Consider the following 14,183-nt stretch of genomic DNA (forward strand, 5'->3'; position numbering starts at 1 on the left):
GTGTAGTTGCTTGCATAGGGTTAATCTTCTATTGGAGTAGGCAGTTGTCCTTTGTAGAAATTGCCATTCGTTGCCGTGTCGAAAGATGCAGAATAGACAGGAAGAAGGGATTGATAACAAAAAACAAATAAAATATGGGGGGAGGGGAGGGGACAAAAATGTATTATACAGCAAATAAGGTACGAAGAAACAACGGGAAACCGCTCAGCTTCGACGTCAATTCAATCTGGACGGAAAACTGGCAAGTCTTACACTGATAGACTGACGACATATTATCTGTATTTATTAAGGTTAGGTACAATACTACATAAGGTACGCATACGCAGCGTGCGGTTCGTAAGGTTATGTAGGCCGTAGGCCGTAGGCTGTATGTACTACATACCTATGTAAGCGCAGAAAGCTGACGGGTAAAAATTAGAAACAGGCCATGCCGAAAAGGGGATATTACAACCTCTTGCTTTCCCTGAAAGCTATGGAGATACCCGGTGTACTTAGGGCCTTCCGAGTTAAAGTAATCCGTAAGGTTTATGCTCGTTAAAAACTATGCTTATGTAAATATTTACGTACATAATATGCGTACCATGTTTATGTACCGGTACGGGAGGATCTACTCTACTTTCGTACGTCATAGGAGCTTCGCCTAGCATTCTGCCGTCGAATAGGACATACTTGATAGATATAACTACATACGTACGTAGGTGTGTAATATCCCGATTAAAAAAACTCGCATGTCCTCTTGCAACCTTCTTTTCATATGAGAATGACATGAAAATTTCAAAGTTATCCCAAGACGAAGATCTATCCACTATTAGCGTAGAAATTAAAGAAAGAAAAAAGCGATCCGTAGACGGTTAATAGTGGTGGGGTTTCACATGTATGTAGACGGCGTCAACTAGAAAACCACTAGAAAGTTAACCATGTCTCAAACCGACTCTACTTGGCAATGGAGATCCTCTATGAACTAGTTAAGGGTGTCGGGGCCTCGAAAGACTAGGGGGTAGATACGACTTGGAGTCTTATTTATTTAACTTTCGAGACCCGAGTACTCACTTTCTAAACATCACATATGAAACGAGAGTCTCGTAGTTAACGTTTTCCCCTTACACTCACTAACCCGAATATAGTCCTTAATGGGATCCCTGATGCTCGAGTGCCGTGTACTGAAATTCATGATATATGAATTGATCTATGAAGGTGCCTACAAGGCCTATCGTATGGTATCATTATTGGCTGTATAGGTCCAATGAAGCACTACTTCGATGTGCCTGTTCCTATATGCTATGCTCAATACAAGACTGTTGGGTCAGCCACGTGCTTCGTACGAAATCCGCAAGCTGTACGAGAAAAAATAAAGTGCAACGATTGTGCCTGAGCAAAGCTATCAGAGCCTCCGTAACGCCGTTGCCGCTAGACCCTACCCTTGAACCACTCAACGATGAAAACTTAGTCTACGCCGGGTCGATTAGACACGGGGGAGAGGTTTGTCCTTATTTCCCGGTTTTCTGTTTCTTGGCCTTGGGCTTCTTTTCCTCATCCTCGTCTGCCATTTCTTCGTCCTCATTCTCATTTCGGTCCTCCCCACCATCAACGTCGCTCTCCGCACTTCCCGAGCCGGACGATTCGTGAGCCGAATCGTATTCCTCGGCGACATCGCTCTCGCTTTCGGCTTGGAAGTCCTCATCTACACTCTCCTCGTCTTCATCAGCGGAACCACGGTCCGCTCGAGGACCGACCACTTCCTCTTCGGATTCATCCATGACTTCCTGGCGAAGGGCAGCAGCAAGTAAATTAGCATCCTCATCGATCTCATTCTTCACACGTAGGCCTTTGAGTTTGAAGAATCCTTCGAGCGCCTTCAGATCTTCTCTATTAATATTGCTGAACTGATGAGGCGCCCCACCGCTCTTCATGTGAACCGCAATATCGAAAGTTGATAATGCGGAGACCGCGCCACTAACACGGGAGAAAACAATGGAAGACGTTTGGTCATATGACACATAAGTTGCGGGCTTCGGTACAAACATGAAGGCTTTCTCGAGGCAGTACAAAAATCCTTCCGCCGCTTTGATTGAGCACTTGATGCCGAACTGGTTTCTGTGCGTCATGAAATCCTTGGCCGGAGAGGTGATCTTCTTGTTGGCGAGGCCTTTGAAAATATAGGTAATAACCTGGTGTAGCGGTTGTTCGTAGTGAGGTTGTAGACGATCTTTGTACTGCTCATTCAGCTGCTCCTCGGTGAGGTTGAGATCGATAGTCACTTCCTCATCCTTCTTGGCCTGCATGACTATGAACGGGTACCTCGTCTGTCCCTGGCGGAGAGGTGGATCTAGCCCGATACACAGCATGAAATGCAGATCGTCTGGCTTCGGAAGGACCATAAACTTCTTGATAGCCTCATACTGTATCTTGTAGTCGTACGTCTTGCCGCGGAGGCGAAACGACGCTTCATACATGTCGATATCGAACCGTCCGCTATATAGTAATGATTAGAGGCATTCTAAAATAAATAGGGGCCGAGTAGACGAACCGTGGCGTAAGGTGCAGAACTTCCAAGAAAGTAGCGATCGCATCACCTGCGGTCTCGCCGATCTCGGCCTTGTCCATGAGTGTCTCGTAGAATAGAGTCGCTGCATTCTTCTCCTCTTCGGCGCCGCTTCCTGCTTCCTCTCCTTCTGTCTCTTTACGAGTGGTAGTGCCGGGAATATAGAAGCGCATCTCTACGAGCTGGTCTTTGCCCGCACCGGATTTCTTGCCGCGACCTCGCGCACCACCTAGGTGTCCGTTCGTGCCCGTATCATCCTCGTTCGATGCGGCGAATTCGACGGATACTTCGTTACGGCCAGCAAGATTGGTGTTTGAAATCTCGGAGTAGGGAATTTCGAAGGAAGGCTTGTTCTGGACATTGAAGACAAGCTCGGCCTTGCTAAACTCAGTCTTGCCCCAGTTCCAGCCTCGCAATGCATGTTCCTTAGGGTCCAGATTTATGCTGTACCAGTTCTTGAATATCTTGCTCAGGCGCTCTAGATCCTACAGTATTGTCAGCAACTGTAAGACCTGTGTCAATTAAATAGTTAATGTGGTTTACCTCTTGTTGGAAACCGTCGAGATGGACAAGCTCGGAGGATCTCTTGAGAATCTTAACTTCGTAGCCTTTTGCAGCACGGCTCCATTGCGCGTTGGCGATGTCACTGCGGTCGAGGGTGAAAGTGTTGCCGCCTGCAGAAGGTTTCCAACCGAGACCATTTTCTGCGAATCGGCACTTCCCAGACTCTTTGGATAAGTCCAGGAAGATATTATCGAAGTTCTCACTATTAAGTTCCTCAATTAATAAAAGAAGCGATAGTGGCTTGACGAGCCATACTTACAACGCTGCCATATTGACGATTGAGATGTTGAGTTGGCGGGCTGTTGGTGAGGCTAGGAAGGTACAGGAGATGCGACAGCTATGTGGACTATGGGAAACCGCCTCTTGGGGAGAAAAAGTTCAAAAGAGGCGCGTCGACGCGCTAGTTTGCCTGAGTTAGGTACCTAGGTAAAGTACCTAATGGGCCTAAAGGGCCTAAAGAGCTAATGGGATAATATTTTAGCATACTGTGTACGTAAATGGAACGAAAATGAACACGTGATTTCAGCTGGTTTGCATTGCACAACGTCTCTCATTCCGGGGTGTGATGCAAACCCCACCTGCCCACTTACCTTATCCACTCGTTCTCATTCAAGTTCAGGAGGCTCGCCGCTGATTTAATTGCTAGCAGCAACTAATTCAACAGGGGGTACACAGGTACATAGGTAGCTTCAGATTCCGCTCCTTGAATCAATCGACGTATTCGTACCCTTACCTAATATCTTTACTGCCTTCTTTACTGCTTCGTTCTCCCCTATCTACCCTCTGCCAGTTTCCTCTCTCTTTCTCTAAGTACTTACCCTCTTAATGCTACAATCTCGCTGATTGATACCTCATTTTCTATTTATCCTATTACTTTTATCATATTCCTACTTCCTACTGCCTACAGCCAATCATGTCTGGGCGCTTTGTTCGAGCGTCCAAGTACCGTACGCCCCCAACGCGCTCCCTTGCGATTTGCCGTGACCCGACTAACCTTGACTAAGGACATGTCTTCGGCAAATCTACACGGAAGGAATTCTGTTATGATAATATACGTATAAGCCGAAATGCTTGGGATACCAACTTGGTTAAGGTCTGGTCTTCCTCCCCTGTTTTGCTGTCTGCATGGTAGACCCAGGAACTGACGGGTCTGGTTGCAACAGGCCAATCCAGAATATCTCTCCGTCAATTGGGAGGCTAGTGGTGGAGGTGCCTTTGCTGTCATCCCCCTGGGTGAGAAGGGCAAGCTCCCCGATGTCATTCCTCTATTCCGTGGCCATACTGCTGCCGTTCTCGATACCGACTGGTGCGCACGCGACCCTTGGGGTGGTTGATCCCCCCCTATTCGAAGACCTTAACCTAATGTTATTGCTCAAGGAACCCCTTTAATGACCGTCTAATCGCATCAGCTTCCGAAGATGGCAAAATCATGATTTGGGAAGTGCCTCAGGGCTTCACCCTATTAACAGATGCCGAGGAACCACCCGACGTAGCTCCCGTTTCCAAATTGACCGGTCACTCGAGGAAGGTTGGTCAGGTCTTATTCAATCCCGCTGCCGAGAATATACTTGCTTCTGCCTCTGGGGATTTCACAATCAAGATATGGGATGTAGGCACCGGTTCTGCTGCCCATACGCTCAAACACCCTGATATTGTTCAAAGTCTGTCGTGGAATGCCAATGGTACAATGCTCGTTACAACCTCGAGAGACAAGAAGCTTCGTGTATGGGATGTACGACAAGAGCGCCCTGCACATGAAGGACCGGGCCACGAGGGTGCCAAAAACAGCCGAACAGTTTGGCTAGGAGAACATAACAGATTCGCTACGACCGGCTTCTCTCGTATGAGTGATCGTCAACTTGCTCTCTGGGAGCCCGGCAACAACACGCCTATTATACTAAATACTCTTGATAGTATCTCCGGCGTTTGCATGCCTTTCTGGGGTAAGACGGTCTTCAGCTTATATATATTGCATAACTAACCTCGACATAGATGACGCCTGCAACTGCTTGTATCTCGCCGGAAAGGGGTAAGTCCTACCATTTTTAACATTGCTCAAAAACAGGCATCTAATCTAGATTGTATTAGAGATGGCAATATCCGATACTTTGAGTATGAGAACGACAAATTCGAATATCTTTCCGAGTATAAGTCGATTGAGCCTCAGAGAGGTATTGCTTTCGTTCCAAAGCGCGGAGTGAATGTAAGTAACCATATTCCATCTATTTCAATTCCGAATATCACAACTCACAATGGAAAGGTCCATGAAAATGAAGTCATGAGGGCATACAAGACAGTTAACGACGCGTACATCGAGCCTATCTCTTTCACTGTCCCTCGGCGAGCTGAGACATTCCAATCGGACATTTACCCACCAGCTTCTGGCGTCAAACCCGGTATCGGTGCTAATGATTGGCTATCTGGCAAAACTGGCCTGCCACCGAAGATCGACTTTGAAAGCATCTATGAGGGCAGTGCACCTGTTGAAGTCCCTGCTGACTATCAACCACCTGCATCAGCACCAGCTCCAACCCCTGCACCTAAACCTGCACCTCAAAAGGAACCTGAGCCAGCAGCGCGATCTCCGCCTCCCACGGTGAAAGAGCAGAACCGCTCCATGGCTGCGATAGCCTCCAAGTATGAAGATAAAGATGAGGGCGATGACGATGAGACCTCAAGTTTCGAAGAGATCTCAAAGCCAACTCAGCGCAGCGCAATCCCTGCACGCTCTGAGCCGACGCCTCCCTCTCCGACCAAGACTACCTCCGCGCCACCACCGAAAGTGGCACCCGCAATTAAATCGCCTACTTACTCATCAGCCTCGGCTACAGCAGCCCCTATTGCAGCATCGTCGAACAGCCCAACAGCCGGCCCAGGCGTTGAAACAACTTTGGAGCAGATTAAGCAGCTGTTAGAGACTCAGACCAACATGATTAGCGTGCAAGGCCAAAAGATCAACCATCTGACGGATGAGGTAGACAGTCTGAAGAAGCGAGTAGGATCTGGAACGCAGGACCAGAGTGAACGTATCCGACAGCTGGAGCTGGAGTTGGAGGAGTTGAGGTCGTAAAGTTATAGGGGCGTTGTAGGAATACGTATCGAGACAACTAAAAGAGGTGGACTAGGGTCGAGCAGTTGATGGATAACGATATTGACGAAGCTTATACCTACAGTCATTCGAAAATACCGTGCCCGGAGCTACGCTGGCGTTCCTGAATCTTTTAATGGGCTGCATTTGTGGTTATACCTCTTCAACCGGATTTCTTGTCGCGAAGGGTAGGTGAAACTGATACTCATAGTTTATCTATTGTCGCAAAGTAGGCTTTTCCCTCATGTATGCAAGGTGTCTTAAGAGATTCTTCTATTATCTAGCCAGTGTTTTGTCTTTTATTGTCGCGGTTATTCCCCTTGCTTAGTATTCCACGCAACACAATCATCAAATTTTACCCCTGTGCCGCCGAAACAGTCCAAGGCACTGCCAATTGTAAGGTCTACTTTTCCACGGCTCAGCTTCTTGACAAGTTCAAGGTCGTCAAGATTTCTCCCGCCACCGGCATACGTTACCGGTATACTGCACCACTCTGCAAGCTTCTCGACGAGTTTCTCGTCGATACCCTTCTGGAGACCCTCGTTGTCGGCGGCGTGAATGAGGAATTCGGAGCAGTACGGCTCTAAAGTTTTAATGGACTCTGCATATCATTTAATCAGACGTTTCTTAACCTGAGGGTAAGCTTTCCAGCCGGAGAGGATAGACGTCTAAATACCTTGGTTTACCTCCATATCGGTGATAGTCTGCCATTTATTCATAGCTACAAACCATTTCTCGTCACCCTGTCGTCTACAGCTAAGGTCGATAACGAGGTTATCTTTTCGACCGCCGAGGGCAGCCAGCACGGCGTCCAGACGTTCCTGGCTGAACTTGCCTCCGGGGAAGAGGAAGGATGTGATGATGACCTACTGGAACCCGCAATCAACAATACTGCATGATATACGGGATATGACACTCGTACAACTATCACCTACCTTACTAGCGCCCTGTTCTATCCACGTCGCAGCGTTTTGGTCATTGATACCACCCCCGACCTGGAGATGGCCTGGCCACGCCGCAAGGGCCTCGCTCGCAGCGTCGTTATTTCCAGGGCCCAGCATAATGACATGTGCCCCTTCGAGATTGTGATCTCGGTATAGACGAGCGAAATGCCCGGCGGAATGTTGCGAGACGAAGTTCGTCTTGAGCTCGGCGGTAGAGCTATCGAGGGTTCCGCCCACGATCTGCTTCACCTGGCCGGCGTGTAGGTCTATACATGGCCTAAACCGTGTCATACTGTTTTAAGTATTATTTAAAGTATTTTATACTATTGGGGTGATGCTCATAAAACAGCTCAAGTACTATAATACGTTTTATAATAATACGTTTAAACTCACTTCGTAGATGGCGGGGCTTTCAACTTTAGATCTCTATCCGTTATGAGGCCATAGCGGGGCGCTTCGTTAGCGTTGAGGACTAGTTAATAAGTCCAATTAGGCTCATTGATTGGTGGATATATGACTTTACTTAAGATATGCTCAGAATAACGTTTTAAACACTTTAAATCATTTGGATCCACTAAATTTTTATTTTATATTTCTTCCAACTTCAACATCCAGAAAGATGGCTACAGTGCTCGGCAAACGCAAGTCGCGCGCGCAGAAACCCGAATCCTTGGTATCCCAAGAAGAAGCTCAAGCTATCTTCCGCCAGCACTTTGAAGCCCAGTTTGCGCCGTTAGATCCGTCACTTGCCGCCTCAAAACCAACACAAATTGACGAACCCGAAGATCTGCGCTCCGACTCAGACGATGCCTCTGAGGACTCTTGGGACGGCGTATCCGACTCCGAGTCGGAATTAGAGTTAGAATCAGAGTCCATATCACATAGCTCATCGACAGTCGAGGTCGTTGAAGTAGTCACCCACACGAGCAAACTCCCTGCGCTCTCCACCGATCCGCTCTCCAAGCGCGAGAGCAAAGCCTACCTATCCTCGCGTGTTCCTTCCTCATCTCTAGACCCAAATGCTTCCTCTTCCACCCCGGCGACAAAGCACAAAAACGCCGCGGACGAAGATGCTCCTTCACTTCTAAAGAACGACCTAGCGCTACAACGTTTATTATCCGAATCACACCTCCTCTCCGGGTCGGGCCAGAACAACGGCAGCATAGAACATGCGGGTCGCAACCGCCATCTAGCCACAGACATGCGGCTAGCAGCGCTCGGCTCCAAGTCGAGCATCTTCAAGCAGGCTAAGATGCCCATGTCGCATCGGAAAGGCATCGTAGCCGCTATGACGACGCGCGAGACCAAGAGGCGTAAGGAGGCTCGCGAGAACGGTATCATCCTTGAACGACCTACGAGTACGGCTACAAAAGGGAAACCTAGAGTTAGAAAGTTTGAGAAGGCCGTCGATGCTCCCGCGGTAGGGAGGCTGAGGAATGGCATGCTGAAACTAAGCCAGAAGGATATTGCTGAGATCCAAGGAGATGACAGGAGATCTGGGGGTAGAAGCGGTGGGAAGAGGAGGCGAAGGTGAAAGAATGAGTGTCAAAGATGAGCGACTCGCCTAGATTCATCCAGCGATGTGTTGTGAGATGAGACATAGATGTTTTACAACACATCTCATTGTATAAGCGCATCCAGAAGAAACTACACCAATCTTCCTACTCTTATTCCCCTCCGCGTCAGCTCATATATATTCCTCCGGGGCGACGTGTCCACGTCCCCACACCCATCAAACCTACACTACTTCAACGCCGTATACACTTGTTCGATTCACAACCATAATCAGTCACGGCAGCAACAATTAGCAATATGTCTGCTAATATTCCTGATCGCAATCGGATTATCGATGCCACCTTACAATTCATAGGTGATCAGGTCAAAAACTCAATCCAGAGTACCAATAACGATGTTACTAATCTAAGGGCTGATATTGACAACATGCGCTTTATGATTGCCCGGATGCATAGTGATATTATCGAAGTTATGCTGCGTCATGAGAGACCCACGCAGAGACAAGGCAACCATTTACTTCCAGATCCGCCTTACCTTCAAGATGCCAGGGAGAAAAACTTTCTGCCATGGAAACTGGAGGTCCTGACTAAATTACGCGTCGACGGCAGCGCAATCGGCTCGGAGAAGGATCAGTTTGAATACGTCTTGAGTCTGCTCGCAACAGAACACAGAAACTTTGTCAAATATGCGCTTCAGCGCCAGGAACCCGACGAGAACCGCGACATTGGCCGGATTTTTGAGATTATGAATGATCTTACCTATGAAATTTCCCGCGAAGCATAAGGCCAGTTACATACATGCATACCTATTCATGCTAGGTCGAAATCCGGATAATAAGGGGATATCAAGAAAGTACGCACGCAACCTCTATTCTGCGTACAGGATAGGACAAGAGCGAGTCAGCACTCATACGGCCATTGTATACCTGCCCTCCCCCTCGAGAAACCAGATAATATCCCAGAGATGATGTAGAAAATAGCCGTGGGTATGATTAACCATTACCACCATAGATGAAGTGAAATTTTCAGTTTAACTACCTACAATCAAAGTATTAGATAGAAATAGTATAACTAACTAGCATCGTTGTCCACCTTATTCACCCTAGTTAGACGTTCCGTTCGTAGCAACCTCAGAACCTTGTATCTGCAATTATACGTGTTTAGACAAGTTCTCCAGGCCAAGATTGACCAGGGGATATCATACAAAACTAACCTACCTCACTATGTATATATGAACAAAAAGAGAATGATATGGCATAGACATAAACTATACCAATTGGCGTATTCTACGTTGATATACATATACTTGAGTTTACATATAAAGAGTTGCCACTTCTTCTCAGAACCTTACCAAAATACTTATAGATCATGCTTCATATGAGAAGTATATAATGTATAGATTCTTCAAACTTCCATAGCATAGCAATGCTCATGGATGGCGTATATGGATAACTACATCACTACCAAAACAAGTTCAGGACCAAGTACAAAGGTAAGTATTTAGATGTTAATGTTTATTGAAGCTTAAAGTTTATACTAAGCCCTCTCCTCTTCCTCTTCCTCTTCCTCTTCAGTTCATAGTCCTCCGAAAGAATAAGCCGACGACTATGGTCCCCTAGAAGAAAGAAAAGAAATTTGGTATCATCCCCCCGTAGCTCCCTACAGCCGGCCACGAAGCCTAAGTAACAAAAGAAGAAAGCGAATATATATACAAATGCATGAGTGGTAGTGGTCTGTCGACTTCCTGTGCCTTCCTGCCGTTTTCGAGGGAGCAACATTGCTCCTATGCGATCCTGTGGAATCGATTGTTCCCTTCCCTTCAAGTCTTCCGGCCGTCCGTCTATCAAATGCTTCTTCTGAGCTCTTTTTTTTTCCACCATGGTACCCCCCATGCGTAAAGTGAGCAAAAATAGATCGCTCCCCGATGAGAATAATGCCGAACTCAAATCGTCCAGCCCACGCTTGTAAATGAAATCCCACACGTCTAATGAAGTATACCATGCAAGCCAACCCACTAAACCCCGGATTAAGACTGCTATATAATATAGGCAGTTATAACACATTATAATGCACCCATAAACGTCAAGTCGCAACCTTGGTTACATCGCTCCTGTTGGTGTGCTCATTGTCATGGGCATACTTAGCGTTTGCAAAGGGTTAAAGGTCGACTGGGACATCCCACTCCCGGAATGTCCATTGGACGTAGGCATCGACGTAGCAATAGAACCTAACGAGGTCGGGATATACCCTGGCTCCGAGTTGGGCGAAGCTTCCTCGAGCGAGCCAAGTTGATCCTCGCCAGAGAAATCTTCTTCCTCTTCACCCGACAGAGTCAGCCCACCTTCAGCACCCTCGCCGCGGTCATGTGTGCGTTTGTGTCTATAATAATAATTAGTCTCTGTCATATCGATTAAACTTGTCGCTCCTCATGATGAGTTGATGTATGCTTATGTTGTCACTTAATTCGAATGATTGCTGGGTTTCGTTCTGAAGGTATATCGCACAAACATCGTTGCTCATCACAAGATCTTCAAGTTGACAAATGAAACAAACTAGAAAATAGGAGTCATACTGTGCTAGGTTGTCGGATCTAGAGAACGCCTTGCTACAATAGGGGCAGATGTAGGGTCTTTCTTGGGTATGTGTTCTTACGTGTCTAGATATTTGGTCAGATACACAACGGTGCACCAAGCAAGCAACAAAAAGAAATATCTGATCTTACCGCTTCAGGTGCTCGAGGCGCTTGAAGAGACGACCGCACGTGGGAATTGGGCACGAATGAGACTTCTGAGGATAAGGTCCCAGCTCCATGACAGTAGCCGAGCGAGCCCTTCGAACCACGTTCGCTCCAGGCTGCATCACCCGCTGCTCATGAATCGACACGTCACCACTCAGATCATCGCTAGTGAACTGAGGGAAGTCTTGTCGCTGGAGAGACATCGGGTTTAGAGCAGGGCTACCTTCCACAGTCGATAGTGGGGTACCATGTCTTGACATTTCCATATGTTGCTGGTTAGTGAGAGATATCGACGAGTTGCTGTATGATAGGCCGGGAGGGGAGTTGCTCTGAGACTCGTCACCCTCCGCCACAGGGCCAACCGACGCCGAAACTGACCTCCTCAAATCCGAGGGCCGGTGAGCAGCTACCTGCGCTTGAGCAGTCGCAGCTGCCATCGCCGATACTGAAGGGGGGATGGATGAACGCCGTCTTCTCTGCTTGTATGTCGGCGATCCTTCGATCACAGAGTAGACATTGTTGGCGCCATAAGCACGCGAAAACTGTGGCCCGGCCAAGTTAGAGGGCGGCAACTGCATCATCCCGTTCAACCCACTAAGATGATCGGGAATTGCCGTGTACAGTCCAGTCTCCTCGTTTGCAATATAGGCCGGCTCGGCTCCCATTGCTAAAGCTTGCTGAGGAGGTGTAATTGGCTCGAATGAAATGCCTCGGTTGCTGTAATCCTCGTAATGTGACGAAACAAACGAGGGTGCAGGCGAGTATTCAAGACCATAAGCTGGCATCGAGGCATGGCGCGTGTGGCTATGAGCCATCGGCACACCATTCTGGTTGTATTGCATACGGCTGAAGTCAGGCTCCCTCTTGACCATTTGCTGCATATGTTGAGGCATAGCGGGGGCCATCGTTGCCATCGTGTTGTATTGTACCATGGCATCCATCCCATCCGCTAAAGGGGCCATCGACTGAGGCATCATTTGCGGGGGAGGCATGGGATCCATTGCCCTCATCACTGGGGATGGAGCTTGAGATTGAGGAAAAGAAACTTGCTGGGCGTTGAAAGATGAAGAATTGGCTTGTTGGGCCTTCGTCAATTGTTCGTAGAGGGATTGCGAAGAGTCGTACTGGAACGACAGGGCCGGTTCACTAACAGCCATAGTCGTAGCCTCCTGACCCATCTTCTCCCTCTTCAAATCTCTTTCCAGCGCATCGAGGAAAAGCCGGTCGTGGGGCACACTATACCAGTAAAAGACCTTTTGCTTCTTCTGTGTTCGAATGCAATTGTTCTTGTATAGGAAGTCTAAAAATGGACTCTTTGGCTCTTCCAAGGAAGCATCTGTTCCTGATTTGAGATTTCGCAGGTCAGAAAATATGCCCTCTTCGAACTTCTTAGAGTTCTTCACTGGACGGCCGAAGGCCTGGAATCGAAAAGAAAGGCATCGCACAATGTCTGTACCTGAGATATGGAATAGATTATTCCACAATACACAGGAGACATATTCACCTGTCGGCAATAGGAAACGTCGAATGTATTGGTCATGCTGCCAGTCAACAGGCGCCGAGATAAGGAAATATTTTACTTCACTCATTCGTAAGCAATTGAACGCGGGAAGGTATAATTTGACTGCATAGGAATTAGACTCACAATTGTCAACTTGTTGCAAGGCCACTTGTGCGTCATGTGGTAATGCTTGTTGCGCTTCCGTGCTAAGCATGAAAGTCTCTGGCTTTTGGGGCGCCGTGGCGGCCATCGCCGCTTGTTGTGAATACATGATGTACTGGGCAGCTTCCAGGCCGTTCAAAACCGTAACAACCAATAACTTGGGGAAAACAGGTGATTAGTTTTTTTTTATAAACAATAGAAGATCATTCGTGGTGTCGTTTCCGCTCAAGTCGTTTGGATATCGATAAGTGGGAGTCAAGGCACTGCCTGTCCCTCTGAGCTAATCTTCCTTGGATAGCTCTACTGAGGTGTATATCGTATGTTTAAAGCCGAGTCCAGCCCGAGCAATATTTTCTGGTTTTACTAGCCGTTATTACCTCTGGCAAATGGCTAAGCGCAAGTAGTCGTACGTAAGCTCTACCCTTAAGGCGATCGTTGAGCCGGCAAAAAAGAAGGTTGGCAAGCGCCTAGAATACAATTCCCTCGCCTCTAATATGCACAGACCGTGCCCTGGGTGATAATTGTGCAAAACGCTATGAGTTCGCGACTACTATATCTCACAGCTCACGTCCTGCAACTGTGCTCCCGTCGTTGTTGTCGATGAGTTCACCAAGGCCCAATTAGGAAAGTGCAACAATCCGAATTAGATTTTTTTTTAAGTCTTGCTTATCGAAACAAGGATAAGGAGACGCGAATGCCCTGATGTCAAGGGACGAAATGGATAAAATAATCAACAAGATGCTTCCGAGGATCAAACAAGGTAGACCGGACGTTGAATGGTAGCTCTAACGGTGCGATAAACTAAGCTTAGGGACGGGGTTGCGGTTGTGCCGGACAGTCGGGATAAACGCTCGTAATCAATAAAAACGTCTCGCGGTTGCGGAGTAAGAGAAAATGAAGTCGTCTTCGGATGCGGGCTCTCCAAGGAGGAATAGGGGTTTGCGTGTTAATGGCCTGCAACACGAAAGACTGTGAGGCGAGAAAGGGAGAAGAAGAAAAAAAGAGAGGGAGGGGTTCTGAATAGAACAACTGATCTTGCGAAGAGGACTCAAGTAAGTAGGGTCAAGAGAAAAACAGGCGAGGAGTTCGGGGGGTTTAATGAATTCGGCTGGCTGGGGTCGACTCAGGCCC

General features: G+C 47.6%; 6 protein-coding genes across 6 annotated transcripts; 3 read left to right on the forward strand and 3 right to left on the reverse strand.

The window, feature by feature from the left end:
- Positions 1 to 1,099: 1,099 nt before the first annotated feature.
- F4817DRAFT_334067 (POB3-like protein) lies at positions 1,100 to 3,588 on the reverse strand. Its single transcript, XM_049302849.1, has 4 exons — positions 3,366 to 3,588; positions 3,086 to 3,308; positions 2,528 to 3,027; positions 1,100 to 2,472 (listed from the first exon to the last, which is right to left on the reverse strand). Exons 1-4 carry the CDS (start codon positions 3,374 to 3,376, stop codon positions 1,488 to 1,490), a joined length of 1,719 nt encoding a protein of 572 aa, XP_049160223.1. The 5' UTR covers positions 3,377 to 3,588; the 3' UTR covers positions 1,100 to 1,487.
- Positions 3,589 to 3,673: 85 nt separating this feature from the next.
- On the forward strand, positions 3,674 to 6,463 carry F4817DRAFT_334068 (DUF1900-domain-containing protein). Its single transcript, XM_049302850.1, has 7 exons — positions 3,674 to 4,053; positions 4,111 to 4,199; positions 4,270 to 4,412; positions 4,484 to 5,049; positions 5,099 to 5,135; positions 5,195 to 5,309; positions 5,367 to 6,463. The coding sequence occupies exons 1-7, from the start codon at positions 4,020 to 4,022 to the stop codon at positions 6,174 to 6,176; spliced, it is 1,794 nt and encodes a 597-aa protein (XP_049160224.1). The 5' UTR covers positions 3,674 to 4,019; the 3' UTR covers positions 6,177 to 6,463.
- Positions 6,464 to 7,549, reverse strand: F4817DRAFT_334072 (Phosphoribosylformimino-5-aminoimidazole carboxamide ribotide isomerase). Its single transcript, XM_049302852.1, has 3 exons — positions 7,130 to 7,549; positions 6,871 to 7,060; positions 6,464 to 6,795 (listed from the first exon to the last, which is right to left on the reverse strand). The coding sequence occupies exons 1-3, from the start codon at positions 7,427 to 7,429 to the stop codon at positions 6,506 to 6,508; spliced, it is 780 nt and encodes a 259-aa protein (XP_049160225.1). The 5' UTR covers positions 7,430 to 7,549; the 3' UTR covers positions 6,464 to 6,505.
- A 168-nt stretch (positions 7,550 to 7,717) lies between these two features.
- F4817DRAFT_66593 (uncharacterized protein) lies at positions 7,718 to 8,811 on the forward strand. Its single transcript, XM_049307738.1, has one exon. It carries the CDS (start codon positions 7,758 to 7,760, stop codon positions 8,670 to 8,672), a length of 915 nt encoding a protein of 304 aa, XP_049160226.1. The 5' UTR covers positions 7,718 to 7,757; the 3' UTR covers positions 8,673 to 8,811.
- F4817DRAFT_66594 (uncharacterized protein) lies at positions 8,812 to 9,580 on the forward strand. The gene has a single exon (XM_049307739.1). The coding sequence runs from the start codon at positions 8,951 to 8,953 to the stop codon at positions 9,434 to 9,436; it is 486 nt and encodes a 161-aa protein (XP_049160227.1). The 5' UTR covers positions 8,812 to 8,950; the 3' UTR covers positions 9,437 to 9,580.
- A 620-nt stretch (positions 9,581 to 10,200) lies between these two features.
- Positions 10,201 to 13,240, reverse strand: F4817DRAFT_334077 (Ste12-like transcription factor). The gene is made up of 4 exons (XM_049302853.1): positions 13,035 to 13,240; positions 11,375 to 12,968; positions 11,225 to 11,308; positions 10,201 to 11,031 (listed from the first exon to the last, which is right to left on the reverse strand). The coding sequence occupies exons 1-4, from the start codon at positions 13,159 to 13,161 to the stop codon at positions 10,752 to 10,754; spliced, it is 2,085 nt and encodes a 694-aa protein (XP_049160228.1). The 5' UTR covers positions 13,162 to 13,240; the 3' UTR covers positions 10,201 to 10,751.
- Positions 13,241 to 14,183: the final 943 nt, after the last annotated feature.

Source organism: Daldinia loculata (genome assembly GCF_022478755.1).
Source record: "Daldinia loculata strain CBS 113971 unplaced genomic scaffold F4817scaffold_17, whole genome shotgun sequence".
Taxonomy (NCBI): domain Eukaryota; kingdom Fungi; phylum Ascomycota; class Sordariomycetes; order Xylariales; family Hypoxylaceae; genus Daldinia; species Daldinia loculata.